Source organism: Tachyglossus aculeatus, chromosome 17 (assembly GCF_015852505.1).
Source record: "Tachyglossus aculeatus isolate mTacAcu1 chromosome 17, mTacAcu1.pri, whole genome shotgun sequence".
NCBI lineage: Eukaryota > Metazoa > Chordata > Mammalia > Monotremata > Tachyglossidae > Tachyglossus > Tachyglossus aculeatus.
The window spans coordinates 18,684,958-18,702,275 of record NC_052082.1 but is presented as its reverse complement, the minus strand read 5'-3'; the positions used below and the strand labels follow the sequence as shown (position 1 = coordinate 18,702,275).

Genomic DNA, 17,318 nt, shown 5'->3' with positions numbered 1-17,318 from the left:
CCAAATAGTAATTTAATTTTTAAGTATATGTCTTGGAATATAGCTCATTCTGATAAGTGCCCTTGCAGGGGTTAATTTAGATATTGAGGCTTGTAATGAGAACACCTAATAACTAGAAGTTTGTTTTCCAAATTCTATAAAAGTTTTACAATCAATTATATCAGTGCCATCCAAGTCGCATTTCATAGGCTACCAAGGATGAGATTTTACTTCTGAGGCTTTCTCCAAAATCATTTCATCCCTTTGGAGCCACAGGGGTTATAGAAATCACTGACCTCGTCAAGTCAAAGTCACTACTCTCCTCCCCTTCTCTTAAACTAACCAGGAGGTTGAAGTCCCCAGGATTAGAGAAAGAGATGAAGATGATGAATCCACTGACACGTGGCGGGGAAGAAAATGATGTAGTACAGCCTCAACGATTTCAAACTGGTAAAATTCCCACCTGCTATTTGGTTAAAGACACTTTTAAACACCACATTTAATTCATTTTTTTTTTACATTTAATTCATTAGCTTCCATGGCAAATTTTATTAATGATAGTAGCACCAACTTGAGAGGGAGAGTTGTTGACAGCCTCAAACTCATCTTGCTTCCTACAGGCTTCCGCAAGCGCAACTCTGTGAACGGGGTCCCAGATTTTCTCCTTGCGTTCTTTCTGCAGTGATGAAGAATTAGCTGACAATTAATAACCTCACAATATAATACTATTCGCTTAAATGGAAACATACACGATATTCCTTCCCATTGATTCTGGCTACCTCCTAAATCAGACTAGTGGATTGTAAACTCCTTGAGGGCGAGGATCATGTCTATCGAATGTACTGTACTGTAGTCTCCCAAGCACTTATAGTGCTCGCCATACAGTAAGCACTTCATAAACAACATTGTTTTACTGATCGACTGTTTATCAGGTAGAACAACACTGTAAAAGACACTGAAATGATGCATTTTAATGCCACGCTAGGGTACGCAATCCCCAACTGAGAGCCCGGAGAGCCCATTTTACCTACTCCAGGGAGTGCAGACCAATTAAGATTAAAATGGTACTCTAGGAGCATGTAAGTGGTCCTCTCGCTCCAAAGAGAGTGAGAAGAGCTTGCATTATCTTAAGTGATCTACGCACCGCACACAGAGACCAAAAATCTTTATACTGGTAAAGAAAGGGAGGTAAGAGAAGGTTGGAGGGAGAGGGAGGAAAAAGGTAAGCCAGGCATAGGGGAGGGACGGTGTCTGGAAATCTCCAGGACAGGAGGTCTTTCCCAACTCCTCAGAGAGTGTACACTGGGTCAACACAGAATTGTTGTACACCACATTTCTCAACAAGGCGAGGGATCCCCCAGTAAAGCCCGAAGGTGGTAGGTTCAAAACAAAAGGAAATCCTTCACCCACCAGGTTATAAACTGATGAAGCCTTTATCAATCAATCATATTCACTGATCACTTTAGGGACCGTCTCTATATGTTGCCAACTTGTACTTCCCAAGCACTTAGTCCAGTGCTCTGCACACAGTGAGTGCTCAATAAATGCGATTGAATGAATGAATGAACTTACTATGTGCAGAGTACTGTACGATGCTTGGGAGGTACAATACAACAGAATTCAGGCACGTTCCCTGCCCATAATAAGCTTACAGTCTAGAGGAAGTCATTACCACAGGAAGTTGCGGACATGTGAAATAGTAAGCAAAGGGGGGATTTGGACACATTCATAGATGAGGGGTCCAAAGTGGGTTAGTACAGGAAAAATTAAAGATGCTGGATGGTCCACGTCACACCATTAGGATGGTTACTTGGGAGACTAACCATCACACTGTTTCTCCAACATGATGCTGCCATAATCATCATCATCATCAATCGTATTTATTGAGCGCTTACTATGTGCAGAGCACTGTACTAAGCGCTTGGGAAGTACAAATTGGCAACATATAGAGACAGTCCCTACCCAACAGTGGGCTCACAGTCTAAAAGGGGGAGACAGAGAACAAAACCAAACATACTAACAAAATAAAATAAATAGGATAGATATGTACAAGTAAAATAAATAAATAAATAAATAGAGTAATAAATATGTACAACCATATATACATATATACAATAATCAGAACGAGAATATTGGTTTGGTTGGCTCAGATCTAGTAATGGGGTTGTCTGTGTCAGCTGAATTGGCCCACCAGGCCCCAGTATTACCCTAGCAGCATTAGTATTACTAGGCTGATTAATTTGAATATAATGCCATTTCCATAATTCAACCACTCTTGCTATTGTAAATAAGGATTTACTAAAGTAGATGACTACAAATCAATTAAGACCAGGTAGCACCTTTAATTATAACAGTGGTTTGCTAAATTGGGTTTTTAATGAATGGATAAATGTACATTTCCTTGCTCCTCCATCCCAACCTAGAATCTCTCACAAAGGGGCCCGACTGATATGGCAGAACAGGCTGGATGTTTTGGAATGAGGAAATATGTGGACACAGCCAGGGTGGGGCAGCTTTGGATCTCAGACAAGTGCAGCTGGACTGAAGTTACTATGTGGGTGGACCAAAACCGGGGAGAAAGAATGAGAGCGGCTACCTACGGGCCTGCCCCTAAAGTGTCTCCACCCATCCCTCCAGCTCACATTCTTCCATCTAGATGAACACCCACTGGTCTACATGAACCAAGGATACTTGACTAGACCTTGGAATTAGGGCAGATACATCCCTCATTTCCAAGCACCACCAGGCCACTCAGAGTCTCTCCTACTGTAAGCCGGTAGTGTGGCCATTAATAGTCTCCTGAAAGCGTCCAGAATTAACCAGTCTCAATCAGTAGTATTTATTGAGTGCTTACTATGTGCGGAGCATCCAGTACTTGGAAAAGTGCCGTACGACAGAGTTGAAAGACATGATCCCCGCCACATCTAACCGGCTGTAGTGATTGCATCCCAGGTCTACTCAGTCCACCCTCCACGGATTCTCAATATAAGAACCTTATCACATTAAAACTTCTCTGGCTAGTGTCCACCCTTCTGCACCTAGGCTAGGGGCTAGCAGAGCTCAGACAGGAGGAGAGTGGACTGAGTTCAAAGTCTTAGCAAGGAGCTGAAGGTCAAGGATATCAAGGATATATTTTTAATTTATCCTAACTCTCCAGAGGTCAGAAGTAGAACTACTAGATGTTGAGGAGTGGGGAGAGAAGCAACATGGCTTAGTGGATAGGGCACAGGACCCAGCTGTGCCACTTGCCTGCTGTGTAACCTTGGGTACGTCACTTAACTTCTCTGTGCCTCAGTTACCTCATCTGTAAACCGGGGATTAAGACTGTGAGCCCCGTGTGGGACTGGGACTGTGTCCAACCTGATTATCTTGTATCTACCCCAGTGCTTAGAACAGTTCCTGCCACACAGTAAGCACTTAAATACCTTTAAAAAAGAGGACACTATGGGGGGATTGGAAAAAAGTAAAGGGAAAAGGAAGAGATTCTCAGACCATGCTTCTGGTTTAGCCACCCTGAAAGGAGACGGACTGAGTTTGGATTCTTCAACAGTTCAAGGATAAAGTCTGACAGGGTGTTTTGGAATAATGAATATTTTTTATCCCAAAGGGTACAGTAGGTGCAAACACATCAAATTTGCATGGGGGGCAATATCTGGATTTGACTTCTAGTTTTCATACTCTAAGTAATAAAATATCAACACCTAAAATTAGACAAAATGTAACATTTTACCTGCATTCTTTCCTTAAGAGCCTTAGGATAGAAGTCATAGCCATTTTTAATGCCAATATGATATTTGCCTGAAGGATTTATCCAATTTGTTGGAATCTATGGAAAAAAGGGAAAATTATTTGGTAATGCTTGATCAGACACTGAAATGCTACACTACAATGATATAACCCTAATTTACTACACAATGAACCAAGAAAGAAGAAAAATGTTTAGTCCATAAGAAGGAATTTGAGAGACCTGAGTTCTAATCAATTTACCACTAAAAATAAAAAAAAACAACTTTTACTCACACACCTCATTTTCTCCATTTATAAACAGTAACTTCATTAGTAAACTGGGGATTATATTCTATGCCCTCCTACTCAGACAGAAAGCCCCATGTGGGACAGGGACTGAATCCAGCCTGATTAACTTCTATCTACCCCAGTGCTTGCCACATAGTATGCGCTTAATAAATACCATTCTTATTACGCTCTTACCTTAAGAGTTCTTCCTGAAAGTCCAAGAATTTCCCCATCTTTCGGTTCTACAACTGTAGAAGTGTTCACATCACCACTTCCTGTGGTATCGATGATATCGATAATTTTGGGTTTCCCATCAGTTGTAACCTGAAAATTTTAAAGAGATAGTTTAAAGCATCTCACGCAACCAAAGTCAACACAGGTCTCTAGAAGGTGAACTAAAATATTTTCAACCTAAAATTGCATCAAATTTACAACAGGAATCAAAGTTGCTCTTTCAGTGGAAAGAGCATGGGCTTTGGAGTCAGAGGTCATGGGTTCAAATCCCGGCTCCGCCACTTGTCAGCTGTGTGACTTTGGGCACGTCACTTCACTTCTCTGGGCCTCAGTTCCCTCATCTGTAAAATGGGGACTAAGACTGTGAGCCCCTTGTGGGACAACCTCATCACTTTGCAACCACCCCAGCGCTTAGAACAGTGTTTTGCACATAGTAAGCGCTTAATAAATGCTATTATTATTATTATTATTAACAAAAAACGTGTTGCTTTTTAAATTCACTTTATATACCAAATCTCAGTGCCAGATGGGCTTCAAAAGCAACAGTGTTATCACTAGCGTAGCGGAAGAACAAACTTCTCAGCTCTCACTATCAATTTAGACAAAGAGAAGGAAAACCCAGTCACTTCTTGCTATATGTTCTCTTATTTCTATTCAGTTCATTTATTAAGGAAATTCACCTCATAAACAATTCATCTTAAAGGATTCCTCACCATTCCTTCCTCCTTCAAGTTAATTCTAAATGCTTTCTCTATAACTCTTCACAGATAGTCACAAGGGAACTCAAACTCTATTAAAAACACGGTTTACTCATATACCACCATCACTGGAAAAATAAAGAAAAGGAGCTCTTTGTTCTTATAATGTATACTTCACTTGGAAAGGTGCAGAGCCAAGATTTACGGAAGGATCAAAGGCAAAGAAATCCTTTTTGCACACTAATTTCTAATGTCTGTTGCAATAAAAATTGGAATGATTTATATTGCTCTTCCTTTCCTCCAAACTCACTATGGTAATCAAAGCACTAGAACAAGGCTCAGGAATAACCAGAAACTCTTAGGGGAGCAGTAAAGCAGAACACATGGTACTTCAAATAGCAACTTGATCTAGCCTTCCTCTCACAGTCAGAGGACTGTTTCTGAGCTTATCCTTCTCCACTCTATTCTTCCCACCTATGACCGCAACCTCATCTGTCTTTCTCTTGCACTCCTCCCATTCTCTTGTATCTCTCCCAACCTTTAAGGATGTGAAAAGACCAGGACCCTAAAGGAAATTTAAAAACAACACTGCAACCCCCGACTTTTAACCATATAAATTGAATAGCCCACCCACCTTCATAAATAAGACATTCTCTTTCTGTGCAATTTAATTCTATTTCCTGTTCTACATATGCTTAGCTCAAAGTTTGTGCTTAGGTGTATTTTTCTGAATTTATCCTATCTGGGACATAAATTTCAGGGATATTTTCAACACTAGGTTCTCACGTCAGACTCCGCTCTAGTCCAGAACTCAGTATAACTGATTCTTCGTGGACTCCATAAAATGTTCTCAGACTACTGTTTTGGACAGGACCTCATAACAAGACCAACATGAAATACGCACTTCATGGACCATGTTATAAATAGGGTCCCAGTGCTCAGGATGGTTTCTTTGTAGGCTTTACAGCACTCAAAAAACTCTATTATTTAAATATAAGGTCTTAGGTTGGAAGGCCCTGAAGCCAGGGTGGGCATTCATTTGACCTGGGGTGGCACTTTACCGCTTTTGAAAAGTGCAGTGATTTCTACCCTTGGCAATTCCTAACTGGCTCAGAACCAGCTGCAGTTACACTGATGGGTCAATGTCCTCAGGGTCATGGCATGGAGAGAGACAGATGACTGTCCCTGCAGCTAGCTAGATGATACTAGCCAATGGTAATTATTGAGTGCCACCTGAAGGCACTGCCCTGTACTAAGCCCTTGGGAAATACATTGGAAGCCAAGACCTGTTCCCTACCCACAAGCAGTTTATAGGTATAAGTCAGCATAGGCAGAGGCGGCGTCCTTGGAAATTAAACTCTTTAGCAATTATTTCGCTCACTCCTGTTGCAGAGGATATGGATCAATTAACTTTTTGGTCTTTCAATTACTTATGATACGTGCACATACGCAGTAAGTAGGTATTCAAATATTTGATTCTGCTTTTGTATATAAAGCTGTCCTTTGGGCTCAAAGATGTTCCTGATGGTTAATTTTTTACTGGAGTGTCCGTGAGGCTGACAAGAACAACGAGCAGTTGATCATCCCTTCCACACTGAAGGCACAGAAAGATGTCCAACCTGATTATCTCGTATATCTACCCCAGCGCTTTGAACAGTGCCTGGCACATATTGCGTTTTGGGGTGCAGTGGTTTGCCAACCCCTAGTGCCTGACAGACCTTCCATTTCTCCCTCCTGAACACTCAAAAATAGTTATCTTCAGTTGTTAACTGCAGAATGCCAGATTGGCTTTCCTTGCGCTGACGACTTCCAAATAGTCTCTGGCTACACCATGCTATTTGAGGTTTTGTTTTATTATATCTCTGAAATGTCTTTTTTTTCTGCCAATCCTGTTTTCAGGATACCCATTCCAGCTCACCCCTCAGTATCCTACTGTTGTCCATTCTCACGTGCTCCGCTTAGCACATGAGAATTTGATAGCATAGTATTGCTATGATGTTGGTGGACTGACTGCATTCCAGGACCTTCTTGTTTGTGATCTTAGATGTTTCAAGTAAGTGGCATTGATGGGACTACTCCTGAAGCTAGGTGTGGCATGTCTGGAAGGTCCAGATCTCATAGTCATAAAGAAGTTCGGACTCTACAGTTGCTTAACAGACCTTCAGTTTGGTCTGAATTTCAATACGATGGCGTCAGGCTTGAGGGATACATATGGGTTCTTTAAAACTGAAGATGACGCTGAGAGTGAAATTTCACCCATTTACACGTGCCTTTTACACTTATGCTGCTTTCCTAGTACCTTGCCGCAAAGAGACAAGGTGAGCAGCCTGTTCCAATATAGGGTAATTTAGACAAAAAGTGTGACCTAGTCAAAAGGGCATTTGATTAAAAGTCAGGAAACTCGGGTTCTGGTCCCAGCTCTGGCACGTCATCTAACTTAATCGTATTTCTTGAAAGCTTACTGTGTGCAGAGCACTGTACTATGTATTTGGGAGCATACGCTATAACAGAGTTGATAGCTATGTTCCTGGCCCACAAGGAGCTTACTTTACAGTCTAGAGTTTAACCTCTCTGAGCCTGTTTCCTCATCGGTTAAATGGGACTAAGATACGACTTGGTATACCACTTGCATAAGAGATATATATATATATATATATATATATATATATATATATATATATACACACCACTTAGTATACTTAGGATACCAATCTCCTTGATTATGTTGGATTAGATTATTTTATATCTACCCCAGGGCTCAGCACTGATCTTGGGACCTAGTGAGCACTTACTAAACACTGACAGTGCTATTAAAAGACACGGCTGCCTCTCCAGCAATTACGAAACCACTGTTGTGTTGCCAACTTCAGCCGCCCACCCCTCTGGACCTCTGAGCAACACCAATGCCCTGCCACTGAATCATCCTGGGCCTCCTCTACTGTCTCTCCCCACTCTAGTCCCTACTGGACACTGCTGTCTGGATAATTTTTCTACAGAAACATTCAGGCCATATTTCCGCACGCCTCAAAAATTCCAGTGGTTGCCCATCCACCCCCGCATCAAACAAAAACCCCTCACCAGTGGCTTTAAAGCACTCGATCACTTTGACCCCTCCAACCTCACCTCGCTACTCTATTACAACCCAGCCCGCATGCTTCATTTTTCTAATGTTAACCTTCTCACTGTACCTTGATCGTTTAGCTCACCACCGACCCTTAGCCCACGTCCTGCCTCTAGCCTGGAACGCCCTCCCTCTTCACATCCGACAAACAATTTCTCTCCTCGCCTTCGAAGCTTTATTGAAGGCACATCTCCTCCAAGAAGCGTTTCCTAAGCCCTCCTTTCCTCTTCTCCCACTCCCTTGTGTGTCGCTCTGACTGGCTCCCTTTATTCATCCCCCTCCCAGCCCCACAGCCACTCATGTCCACATCTGTCATTTATTTATATTAATGTCTGTCTCCCCTCTGGACTGTAAGCTTGCTGTGGGCAGGGAATGTGTCCGTTTATTGTTATATTGCACTCTCCCAAGAGTTTAGTACAATGTTCTGCACATAGTAAGCGCTTAATAAATATGACTGATGGATTTAATGAATGCGAACAGGGCTGGGTGAACTTAAATGGCAGCATGGTGCCTCCACAGATTTTAGACCATTGGGAAGGTTTGGCTGTGACTATAGGAATCTGGATAGCTCTGGCAGTGAAAGACGTGCAAACAGCTCCTTCAACTGCAACCTTCTGCTGCTCTTATTGTGCTTATGGTTCTTTATGGTTCTTGTTGGTCTTTATGCATCCTTCCTCACACCACTTGCCTGTTGCCAACCTCTCAGCCCCTCAAACTTGAGTCCCCTGAGTGCCAGGGATATAGTCTCGGTTACCCTTTATTATATCCTTCCCCAGGGCCTAAAACAGTGCTTTGATCTAGTAGACGCTTAATAAATGACTGAATGAACTGAATTTGGAAGGAGAGAGGAAGTGATGAGTAGTCTCATATCAGGATGACGGCTTGAATTTTGTGCGGTTTTGGGTTGGGTTGAGGACAAGCAGATTGTCCCACCCTCTCTATGTGGCTCCAGCAGTGTGGCCTAGTGGACAGAACACAGGCCTGAGTCAGAAGGACCTGGGTTCTAGTCGCATCTCTGCCACGTGACCCTGGGCAAGTCACTCCCTCCTCTGTGCCTCAGTTACCTCATCTGTAAAATTGGGATTAAGACTGTGAGCCCTATGCAGGACATGGACTACGTCTATCCTGATGACCTTTTATCTACCCCAGTGCACAGTACAGTGCCTGGGTGCCTAAGTGAGAGCCTAACAAATACCATAAAAAACCTCAAATGTACTATGAGATGGCTGACATGGATAATAAGAATAATTTATGGTCTCTGAGACCTCTTGAATGCAGGGATTACATTCCTGACAAATCTCACATTAAGGGAAACTGGCGCTATGGAAGCACATGTCAATCAGTGCCATTCATGCACACACGACTTTTTTGGACAGGGCATCTCATTCTACCCAGGTAAGGTGTGAATTTCTGAAAGAATATTCCCTATTCAAAATGCAGAGTAAAACACGAGTTAAAGAAGAACAGAGTCCATACGTTATGAGGAGTAGCGTGGCTCAGTGGAAAGAGCATGGGCTTTGGAGTCAGAGGTCATGGGTTCAAATCCCGGCTCTGCCAATTGTCGGCTGCGTGACTTTGGGCAAGTCACTCAACTTCTCTGTGCCTCAGTTCCCTCATCTGTAAAATGGGGATTAAGACTGTGAGCCCCCCGTGGGACAGCCTGATCACCTTGCAACCTCCCCAGCGCTTAGAACAGTGCTTTGCACATAGTAAGCACTTAATAAATGCCATTATTCTTATTATAAACCATGAACTGGCACCACGCTTCTTAACTGCTTCATAAGCCACTGTCTGACACGAAAGCTAATTGTACAAACAACTGAGGATGATCCTTAATTAAAGGCTTAAGGCATCTTCTTTCCAGAAGGAATTTTATTAGGATTGATAATAACCACTTAGGCTTACGGAGTATTCCTCCCGAATAGATTTTTGCAAATTAATCATGTCCTATAATTCATTTTCAAAGAATCCCTGTGGGGCAAATATGCATTGGGGTGAGGTTGGAAATAAAGAGCAAGAGGGTGGACACCTTTTAGATGCCCGATTTGGATGAGAAGAGGGTGAAGGCGGTGTGACGACTGGGTGGAGAGCCTCCTGAGACCCAACTCTTTCCGTGGTCCTTCTAACCACGGATGTATAAGCTAATGTGAAGATCTGACGTTCCCTCGAAGACCTGGAGCGGGGTCTCCTATAAAACAACCCTCTGCTCTTATTTCCCCTGTGGCCAGAGCCCTACAACTTCGGTGTCACTAAAATGTCTGGCTTTCAGAGGAGCCTTGATAATAACAGAAACTAAACGAAATCGTAATCTGCACTAAAAACCCGGAACTCTGGAGATGTTAATACAGCGAGGGCCTTTCCTCCCCAACCCCCGGGATGTCAAATAATACATTCAGAAGCAATTTGCTTAGGCCAAAATGGAAACCAGAGTCAGATCTCCAAAGCCCTCATATTATCGAAACGACTATGCACTGTAAAATAAGCAAGGACGAGACTGACGAAATAAAAAGATGCACCTGATTAAAGAGAACTGAGGAAAGTGGCCGGCTTTCTTACCGACTTCCTTGAGCCACTCGTGATAATTATGGAATTTCCGAAGCACTTACATTATAGCAATTATGGTCTTTTATTAATCTCTTATCATGTGCCAGAAACTGTGCTAGACGTACTATACCGTAAGGTCCGTGATCGATTTTATTTATTGAGCACTTACTGAGTGCAGAGCACTGCACTAAGCACTTGGGAGACTACAATACAACGGAATTAGCAGACACAATCCTACCCAACAAGAGCTTACAGTCTACAGGAGGGCAGGGACCGTGACTATCAAAGAGCCCGAGCGCTCAGTACACTGCTCTACACTGCAGTAAACACCACAGATGGACCCAATACTGGTTCCACGTTGTAAGAAAAATCCAATCGCTATGCTGTCCAAGGGGCTATCTGACACAATGTCCTTTTGTCCTCTCAAAACACCCTTGGAGGAGCCGCGCCCAAAGGACCCTCGGGTGAAGGGATCAGGGGCAGGAGGGTGAAATAAGAGAAGTAGCGTGGCTCAGTGGAAAAAGCCCAGGTTTAGGAGTCAGAGGTCGTGGGTTTTAATCCCGGTTCCGCCACTTGGCAGCTGTGTGACTTTGGGCAAGCCACTTAACTTCTCTGTGCCTCAGTTACCTCATCTGTAAAATGAAGATTAAGACCGTGAGCCCCACGTGGGACAACCTGATCACCTTGTATCCCCCCCCAGCACGTAGAACAGTGCTTCACACATAGGAAGCACTTAATACCATTATTATTATTATTGTTATCAATAAACCCCCAATGGGCAGGGATTTTGCCGTATTGTAATAATAATGATAAAGATGGTATTTGTAAAGTGCTTACTACACATACTAAGCACTTAAAGACCACCGTTATCATTATTATTAACAAGCTCCCTACGGGCAGGGAACGCGCCCGCTGATTCTGTTGTATTGTAATAATAATGATAACGATGGTGTTTGTTAAGCGCTTACTATACATAGTAAGCGCTTAACAAATACCATCACCATCATTACCAATAATATGATTAATATTACCAATAATATTAACATTAATAATACCAATATTGATAACAATTATTAATAAGCTTCCGATGTGCAAGAAACGTGTCCGCTGATTTTGTTGTGTGGTAATAATGATGATAATAATAGCGATGGCACTTGTTAAGCACTTAAAATACATAGTAAGTGCTTAAAAATACCATCATTATTATCATTATTATTAATAATCTCCCTATGGGCAGGGAACGTGTTGTACTGTAATAATGATAATAATAATAATGGTATGTTAGGTGCTTACCATCATTATTATTATCATTAATAAGCTCCCTATGGGAAGGGAATGTGTCTACTGATTTTGCTGCACTGTAATAATGACAAGTAATAATAATGGTATTTGTTAGGCGCTTACTATACCATCATTATTATTATCATTAATAAGCTCCCTATGGGCAGGGAACCTGTCTGCTGATTTTGTTGTATTATAATAACGATGATAATAATAATGATGGTACTTGTTAAGCACTTACTACGTACAGTAAGTGCTTAACAAGAACCACCATTATTATTATCATTATTAATAAGCTCCCTATGGGCAGGGCACGTGTCCGCTGATTTTGCTGTATTGTAATAATAATGATGGTACTTTTTAAGCGCTTCCTATACACAGTATACATACTATACCTAATAAGCGCTTAAAAAGCCCGGTCATTATTATTACCATCATTATTAATAAGCTCCCTATGGGCAGGGATGTGTCCGCTGATTTTGCTGTATTGTAATAATAATGATGGTACTTTTTAAGCGCTTCCTATACATAGTATACATACTATATATAATAAGCGCTTGCTATACATAGTATACATACTATATATAATAAGCACTTAAAAAGTACAGTCATTATTATTACCATCATTATTAATAAGCTCCCTATGGGCAGGGAACGTGTCCGCTAATTTTCTTGTATGGCATTAACGATGATAATAATAATGGTATTTGTTAGGTGACTACTATACCATCGTTCTTATCATCATCATTATTAATAAGCTCCCTGTGGGCAGGGAACGTTTCTGCTGATTTTGTTGCAAGGTAATAATGATGATAATAAGAATGATGGTGTTTGTTAGGCGCTTACTATACCATCATTGTTATTATCATCATTATTAATAAGCTCCCTATGGGCAGGGAACGTGTCCGCTAATTTTCTTGTATGGCACTAACGATGATAATAATAATGGTATTTGTTAGGTGATTACTATACCATTGTTCTTATCATCATCACTATTAATAAGCTCCCTATGGGCAGGGAACGTTTCTGCTGATTTTGGTGCAAGGTAATAATGATGATAATTAGAAAGATGGTGTTTGTTAGAGGCTTACTATACTATCATTATTATTATCATCATTATTAATAAGCTCCCTATGGGCAGGGAACGTGTCCGCTAATTTTCTTGTATGGCATTAACGATGATAATAATAATGGTATTTGTTAGGCGATTACTATACCATCATTCTTATCATCATCATTATTAATAAGCTCCCTACGGGCAGGGAACGCGTCTGCTGATTTTGTTGCAAGGTAATAATGATGATAATAAGAATGATGGTGTTTGTTAGGCGCTTTCTATACCATCATTGTTATTATCATCATTATTAATAAGCTCCCTATGGGCAGGGAATGTGTCCGCTGATTTTGTTGTATTGTAATAATAACGATGGTACTTGTTAAGCGTTTACTATACATAATATACTAGAACAGTGCTTTCCCCTTTCCCAGATTGAGCCCGCTTTTTCCTCTCCCCCTCCCTACCTCCTTCCCCTCCTCACAGCACCTGTATAGATGTTTGTACAGATTTATTACCGTACATATTTACTATTTACATAGTACATATTTACATATTCTACCATATTTACTATTTACCACATATTTACTATTCTATTTATTTTGTCAATGATGCGCATCTAGCTTTACTTCTATTTATTCTGATGACATGACACCTGACCACGTTTTGTTTTGTTGTCTGTCTCCCCCTTCTAGACTGTGAGCCCAACGTTGGATAGGGACCATCTCTCTATGTTGCCAACTTGTACTCCCCGAGCACTTAGTACAGTGCTCTGCACACAGTAAGCGCTCAATATGATTGAATGAATAAGTGCTTAACAAATACCATTATTATTATAATAAGCGCTTAACAAGTACCATCATTATTATTACCGTCATTATTAATAAGCTCCCTATAGGCAGGGAACGTGTCTGCTGATTTGGTTCATCATTACATTCATTCAATCGTATTTATTGAGTGCTTACAGTGTGCAGAGCACTGTACTAAGCGCTTGGGAAGTACAAGTCAGCAACAGATAGAGACGGTCCCTACCCAACAACAGGCTCACAGTCTACAAGGGGGAGACAGACAACAAAACAAAACACGTAGACAGGTGTCAAAACTGTCAGAGTAAATAGAATTATAGCTCTATGCACATCATTAATAAAATATATAGAATAGTAAATATGCACAAGTAAAATAGCGTAATAAATTCATTCATTCATTCAATCGTATTTATTGAGTGCTTACTGTGTGCAGAGCACTGTACTAAGCGCTTGGGAAGTCCAAGTCGGCAACATCTAGAGACGGTCCCTACCCAACAGCGGTCTCACTGTGTGCAGAGCATCGTACTAAGTGCTTGGGAAGTACAACGCGGGTTCAAATTCCGGCTCCACCGGTTGTCAGCTGGGTGACTTTGGGCGAGTCACTTCTCTGTGCCTCAGTTCCCTCATCTGTAAAATGGGGATGAAGTCTGTGAGCCCCACGTGGGACAACTGGATCGCCTTGTAACCTCTCTAGCGCTTAGAACAGTGCTTGGCATTCATTCATTCAGTCGCATTTATTGGGGGCTTACTGTGTGCACAGCACTGTACTAAGCGCTCGGGAAGTACAAGTTGGCAACACCTAGAGACGGTCCCTACCCAACAGTGGGCTCACAGTCTAGAAGGGGGAGACAGACAACAAAACATATAAACCAAATAGAGTAAATATGTACAAACATATATATGTTATATACGGGTGCTGTGGGGAGGGGAAGGAGGTAAGGGGAGGAGGAGAGGAAGGAGGGGGCTCAGTTTGTTCATTCATTCATTTAATCGTATTTATTGAGCGCTTACTGTGTGTAGAGCACTGTACTAAGCGCTCGGGAAGTACAAGTTGGCAACATGTAGAGACGGTCCCTACCCAACAGCAGGCTCACAGTCTAGAAGGGGGAGACAGACAACAAAACAAAACATATAAACCAAATAGAATAAATATGTACAAACATATGTACGTTATATACAGGTGCTGCAGGGAGGGGAAGGAGGTAAGGGGAGGAGGAGAGGAAGGAGGGGGCTCAGTTTGTTCATTCATTCCTTCAGTCGTATTTATTGAGTGCTTACTGTGTGCAGTGCACTGTACTAAGCGCTTAGGAATCAATCAATCAATCAATCGTATTTACTGAGCGCTTACAACACGGGTTCAAATCCCGGCTCCGCCACTAGTCAGCTGTGTGACTTTGGGCGAGTCACTTCTCTGCGCCTCAGTTCCCTCGTCTGCAAAATGGGGATGAAGTCTGTGAGCCCCACGGGGGACCACCGGATCGCCTTGTAACCTCCCCAGCGCTTGGAACAGTGCTTGGCACATAGCGCTTAATAAATGCCACCATTATTATTATTATTATTAATCCCCATTTTTAGACTGTGAGCCCACTGTTGGGTAGGGACTGTCTCTATATGTTGCCAACTTGGACTTCCCAAGCGCTTGGTACGGTGCTCGGCACACAGTAAGCGCTCGATAAATACAACTGATGCGTGGCTCGGTGGAAAGAGCCTGGGCTTGGGAGTCAGAGGTCATGGGTTCGAATCCCGGCTCCGCCACCTGTCTGCTGTGTGACCTCGGGCAAGTCACTTCACTTCTCTGAGCCTCAGTGACCTCATCTGCAAAATGGGGATGAAGACTGTGAGCCCCAGGTGGGACAACCTGATCGCCTTGTATCCCCCCCCCCCCAGTGCTTTGCACATAGTAAGCCCTTAACAAATCATCATCATCAATCGTATTTATTGAGCGCTTACTGTGTGCAGAGCACTGTACTAAGCGCTTGGGAAGTACAAATTGGCATCACATAGAGACAGTCCCTACCCAACAGTGGGCTCACAGTCTAAAAGGGGGAGACAGAGAACAGAACCAAACATACCAACAAAATAAAATAAGTAGGATAGAAATGTACAGGTAAAATAAATAAATAAATAAATAGAGTAATAAATATGTACAACCATATATACATATATACAGACGGTCCCTACCCAACAGGGGGCTCCCAGTCTAAAAGGGGGAGACAGAGAACAAAACCAAACATACTAACGAAATAAAGTAAATAGAATAAATAGAATAAATAAAAATAAATAAACAGAATAAATAAATAAACAAATGCCATCATCATCATTATTATTATTATTATTTTAAGGACGGGGGGGAAACTGAGGCCGCCGGGGAGGGAAATGACTAGGTCAAGGACACACGCGGGGGGGGGGGGGGGAACGGACGCGCGCACGGTCGCGCGCGCGCACGCTCTCCGTGGCGCATGCGCACGCACGGTCACACACGCGCGCGCGCTCCGTGGCGCATGCGCGGTCCGCCCCGCCCGTGGTCACCTGCATGCCCGGCGCCCCGGGGTCGACCCCGGTATCGAGCACGGCGATGAGGACCCCCCGGCCGTCGTACTCCGGGAAGCGGCCCAGGAAGGAGGCGGCCCCCGTCTCTTTCTTCGGCAGGAGCCCGTGGAAGGGGAAAGGCTCCTCGGCGGCGGCGGCCATGGGCGGCGGCGACGACGAGGAGGATGAGGCGACGAGGCGAACGGCGCGGCGGCGCGCGCGAGACAGCCGGCCGCGGCCCTCGGCGCCGAAGGGCGCCTGCCAATCAGGCCCAACGGCCAATCGGAGCCGGCCACGCGAAGGGGGACGCGCCCGGCGGGGGCCAATCACGGCGCGCCACGTCATCGGCCGGCGACGCGACGGAAGGGCGGGCGTCGAGCTCGCCTCAGGGGACGTCGTTCATGCCCTCATTCAGTCCTGTTGACTGAGAGCTTACTGTGTGCGGAGCGCTGTGCTGAGCGCTTGGGAACTACAAATTGGCAACCTACAGAGGCGGTCCCTACCCAACAGCGGGCTCACAGTCTAGAACGGGGAGACAGACAATAGAACATATTAAGAAAATAGAATAATATGTACAAATAAAATAGAGTAATAAATATTTACAAGCATATTCATTCATTCATTTAATCGTATTTATATTCATTCATTCATTAAATCGTATTTATTGAGCGCTTACTGTGTGCAGAACACTGTACTAAGCGCTTGGGAACTACAAGTTGGCAACATATAGAGTCCCTACCCAACAGCGGGCTCGCAGTCTAGAAGGGGGAGACAACAAAACATATTAAGAAAATAGAATAATACGTACAAATAAAATAGAGTAATACGTACAAACATATATTCATTCATTAAATCGTATTTATTGAGCGCTTACTGGGTGCGGAGCACTGGACTGAGCGCTTGGGAACTACAAGTTGACAACATATAGAGACGGTTCCTACCCAACAGCGGGCTCACAGGCTAGAAGGGGGAGACGGAACAAAACATATTAAGAAAATAGAATAATATGTACAAATAAAATGGAGTAATAAATACGTACAAACATATTCATTCTATCA

At 42.9% G+C, this 17,318-nt stretch overlaps 1 protein-coding gene across 3 annotated transcripts in view; it reads right to left on the bottom strand.

Annotated features, from left to right (window-relative positions):
- Positions 1 to 16,480, bottom strand: part of TPP2 (tripeptidyl peptidase 2) — a 68,621-nt gene extending 52,141 nt beyond the window's left edge. For 2 of the 3 annotated variants that reach the window (XM_038758969.1, XM_038758972.1), the window contains exons 1-4: positions 16,261 to 16,480; positions 4,189 to 4,317; positions 3,710 to 3,805; positions 551 to 655 (exon numbers count right to left, since the gene is read on the bottom strand). In XM_038758969.1, the coding sequence (XP_038614897.1) occupies positions 551 to 655; positions 3,710 to 3,805; positions 4,189 to 4,317; positions 16,261 to 16,422 (492 nt within the window). In that variant the 5' untranslated portion in view covers positions 16,423 to 16,480. The remainder of the gene's footprint in view (positions 1 to 550; positions 656 to 3,709; positions 3,806 to 4,188; positions 4,318 to 16,260) is intronic. The other variant, XM_038758970.1, reaches the window with a different exon arrangement.
- Positions 16,481 to 17,318: the final 838 nt, after the last annotated feature.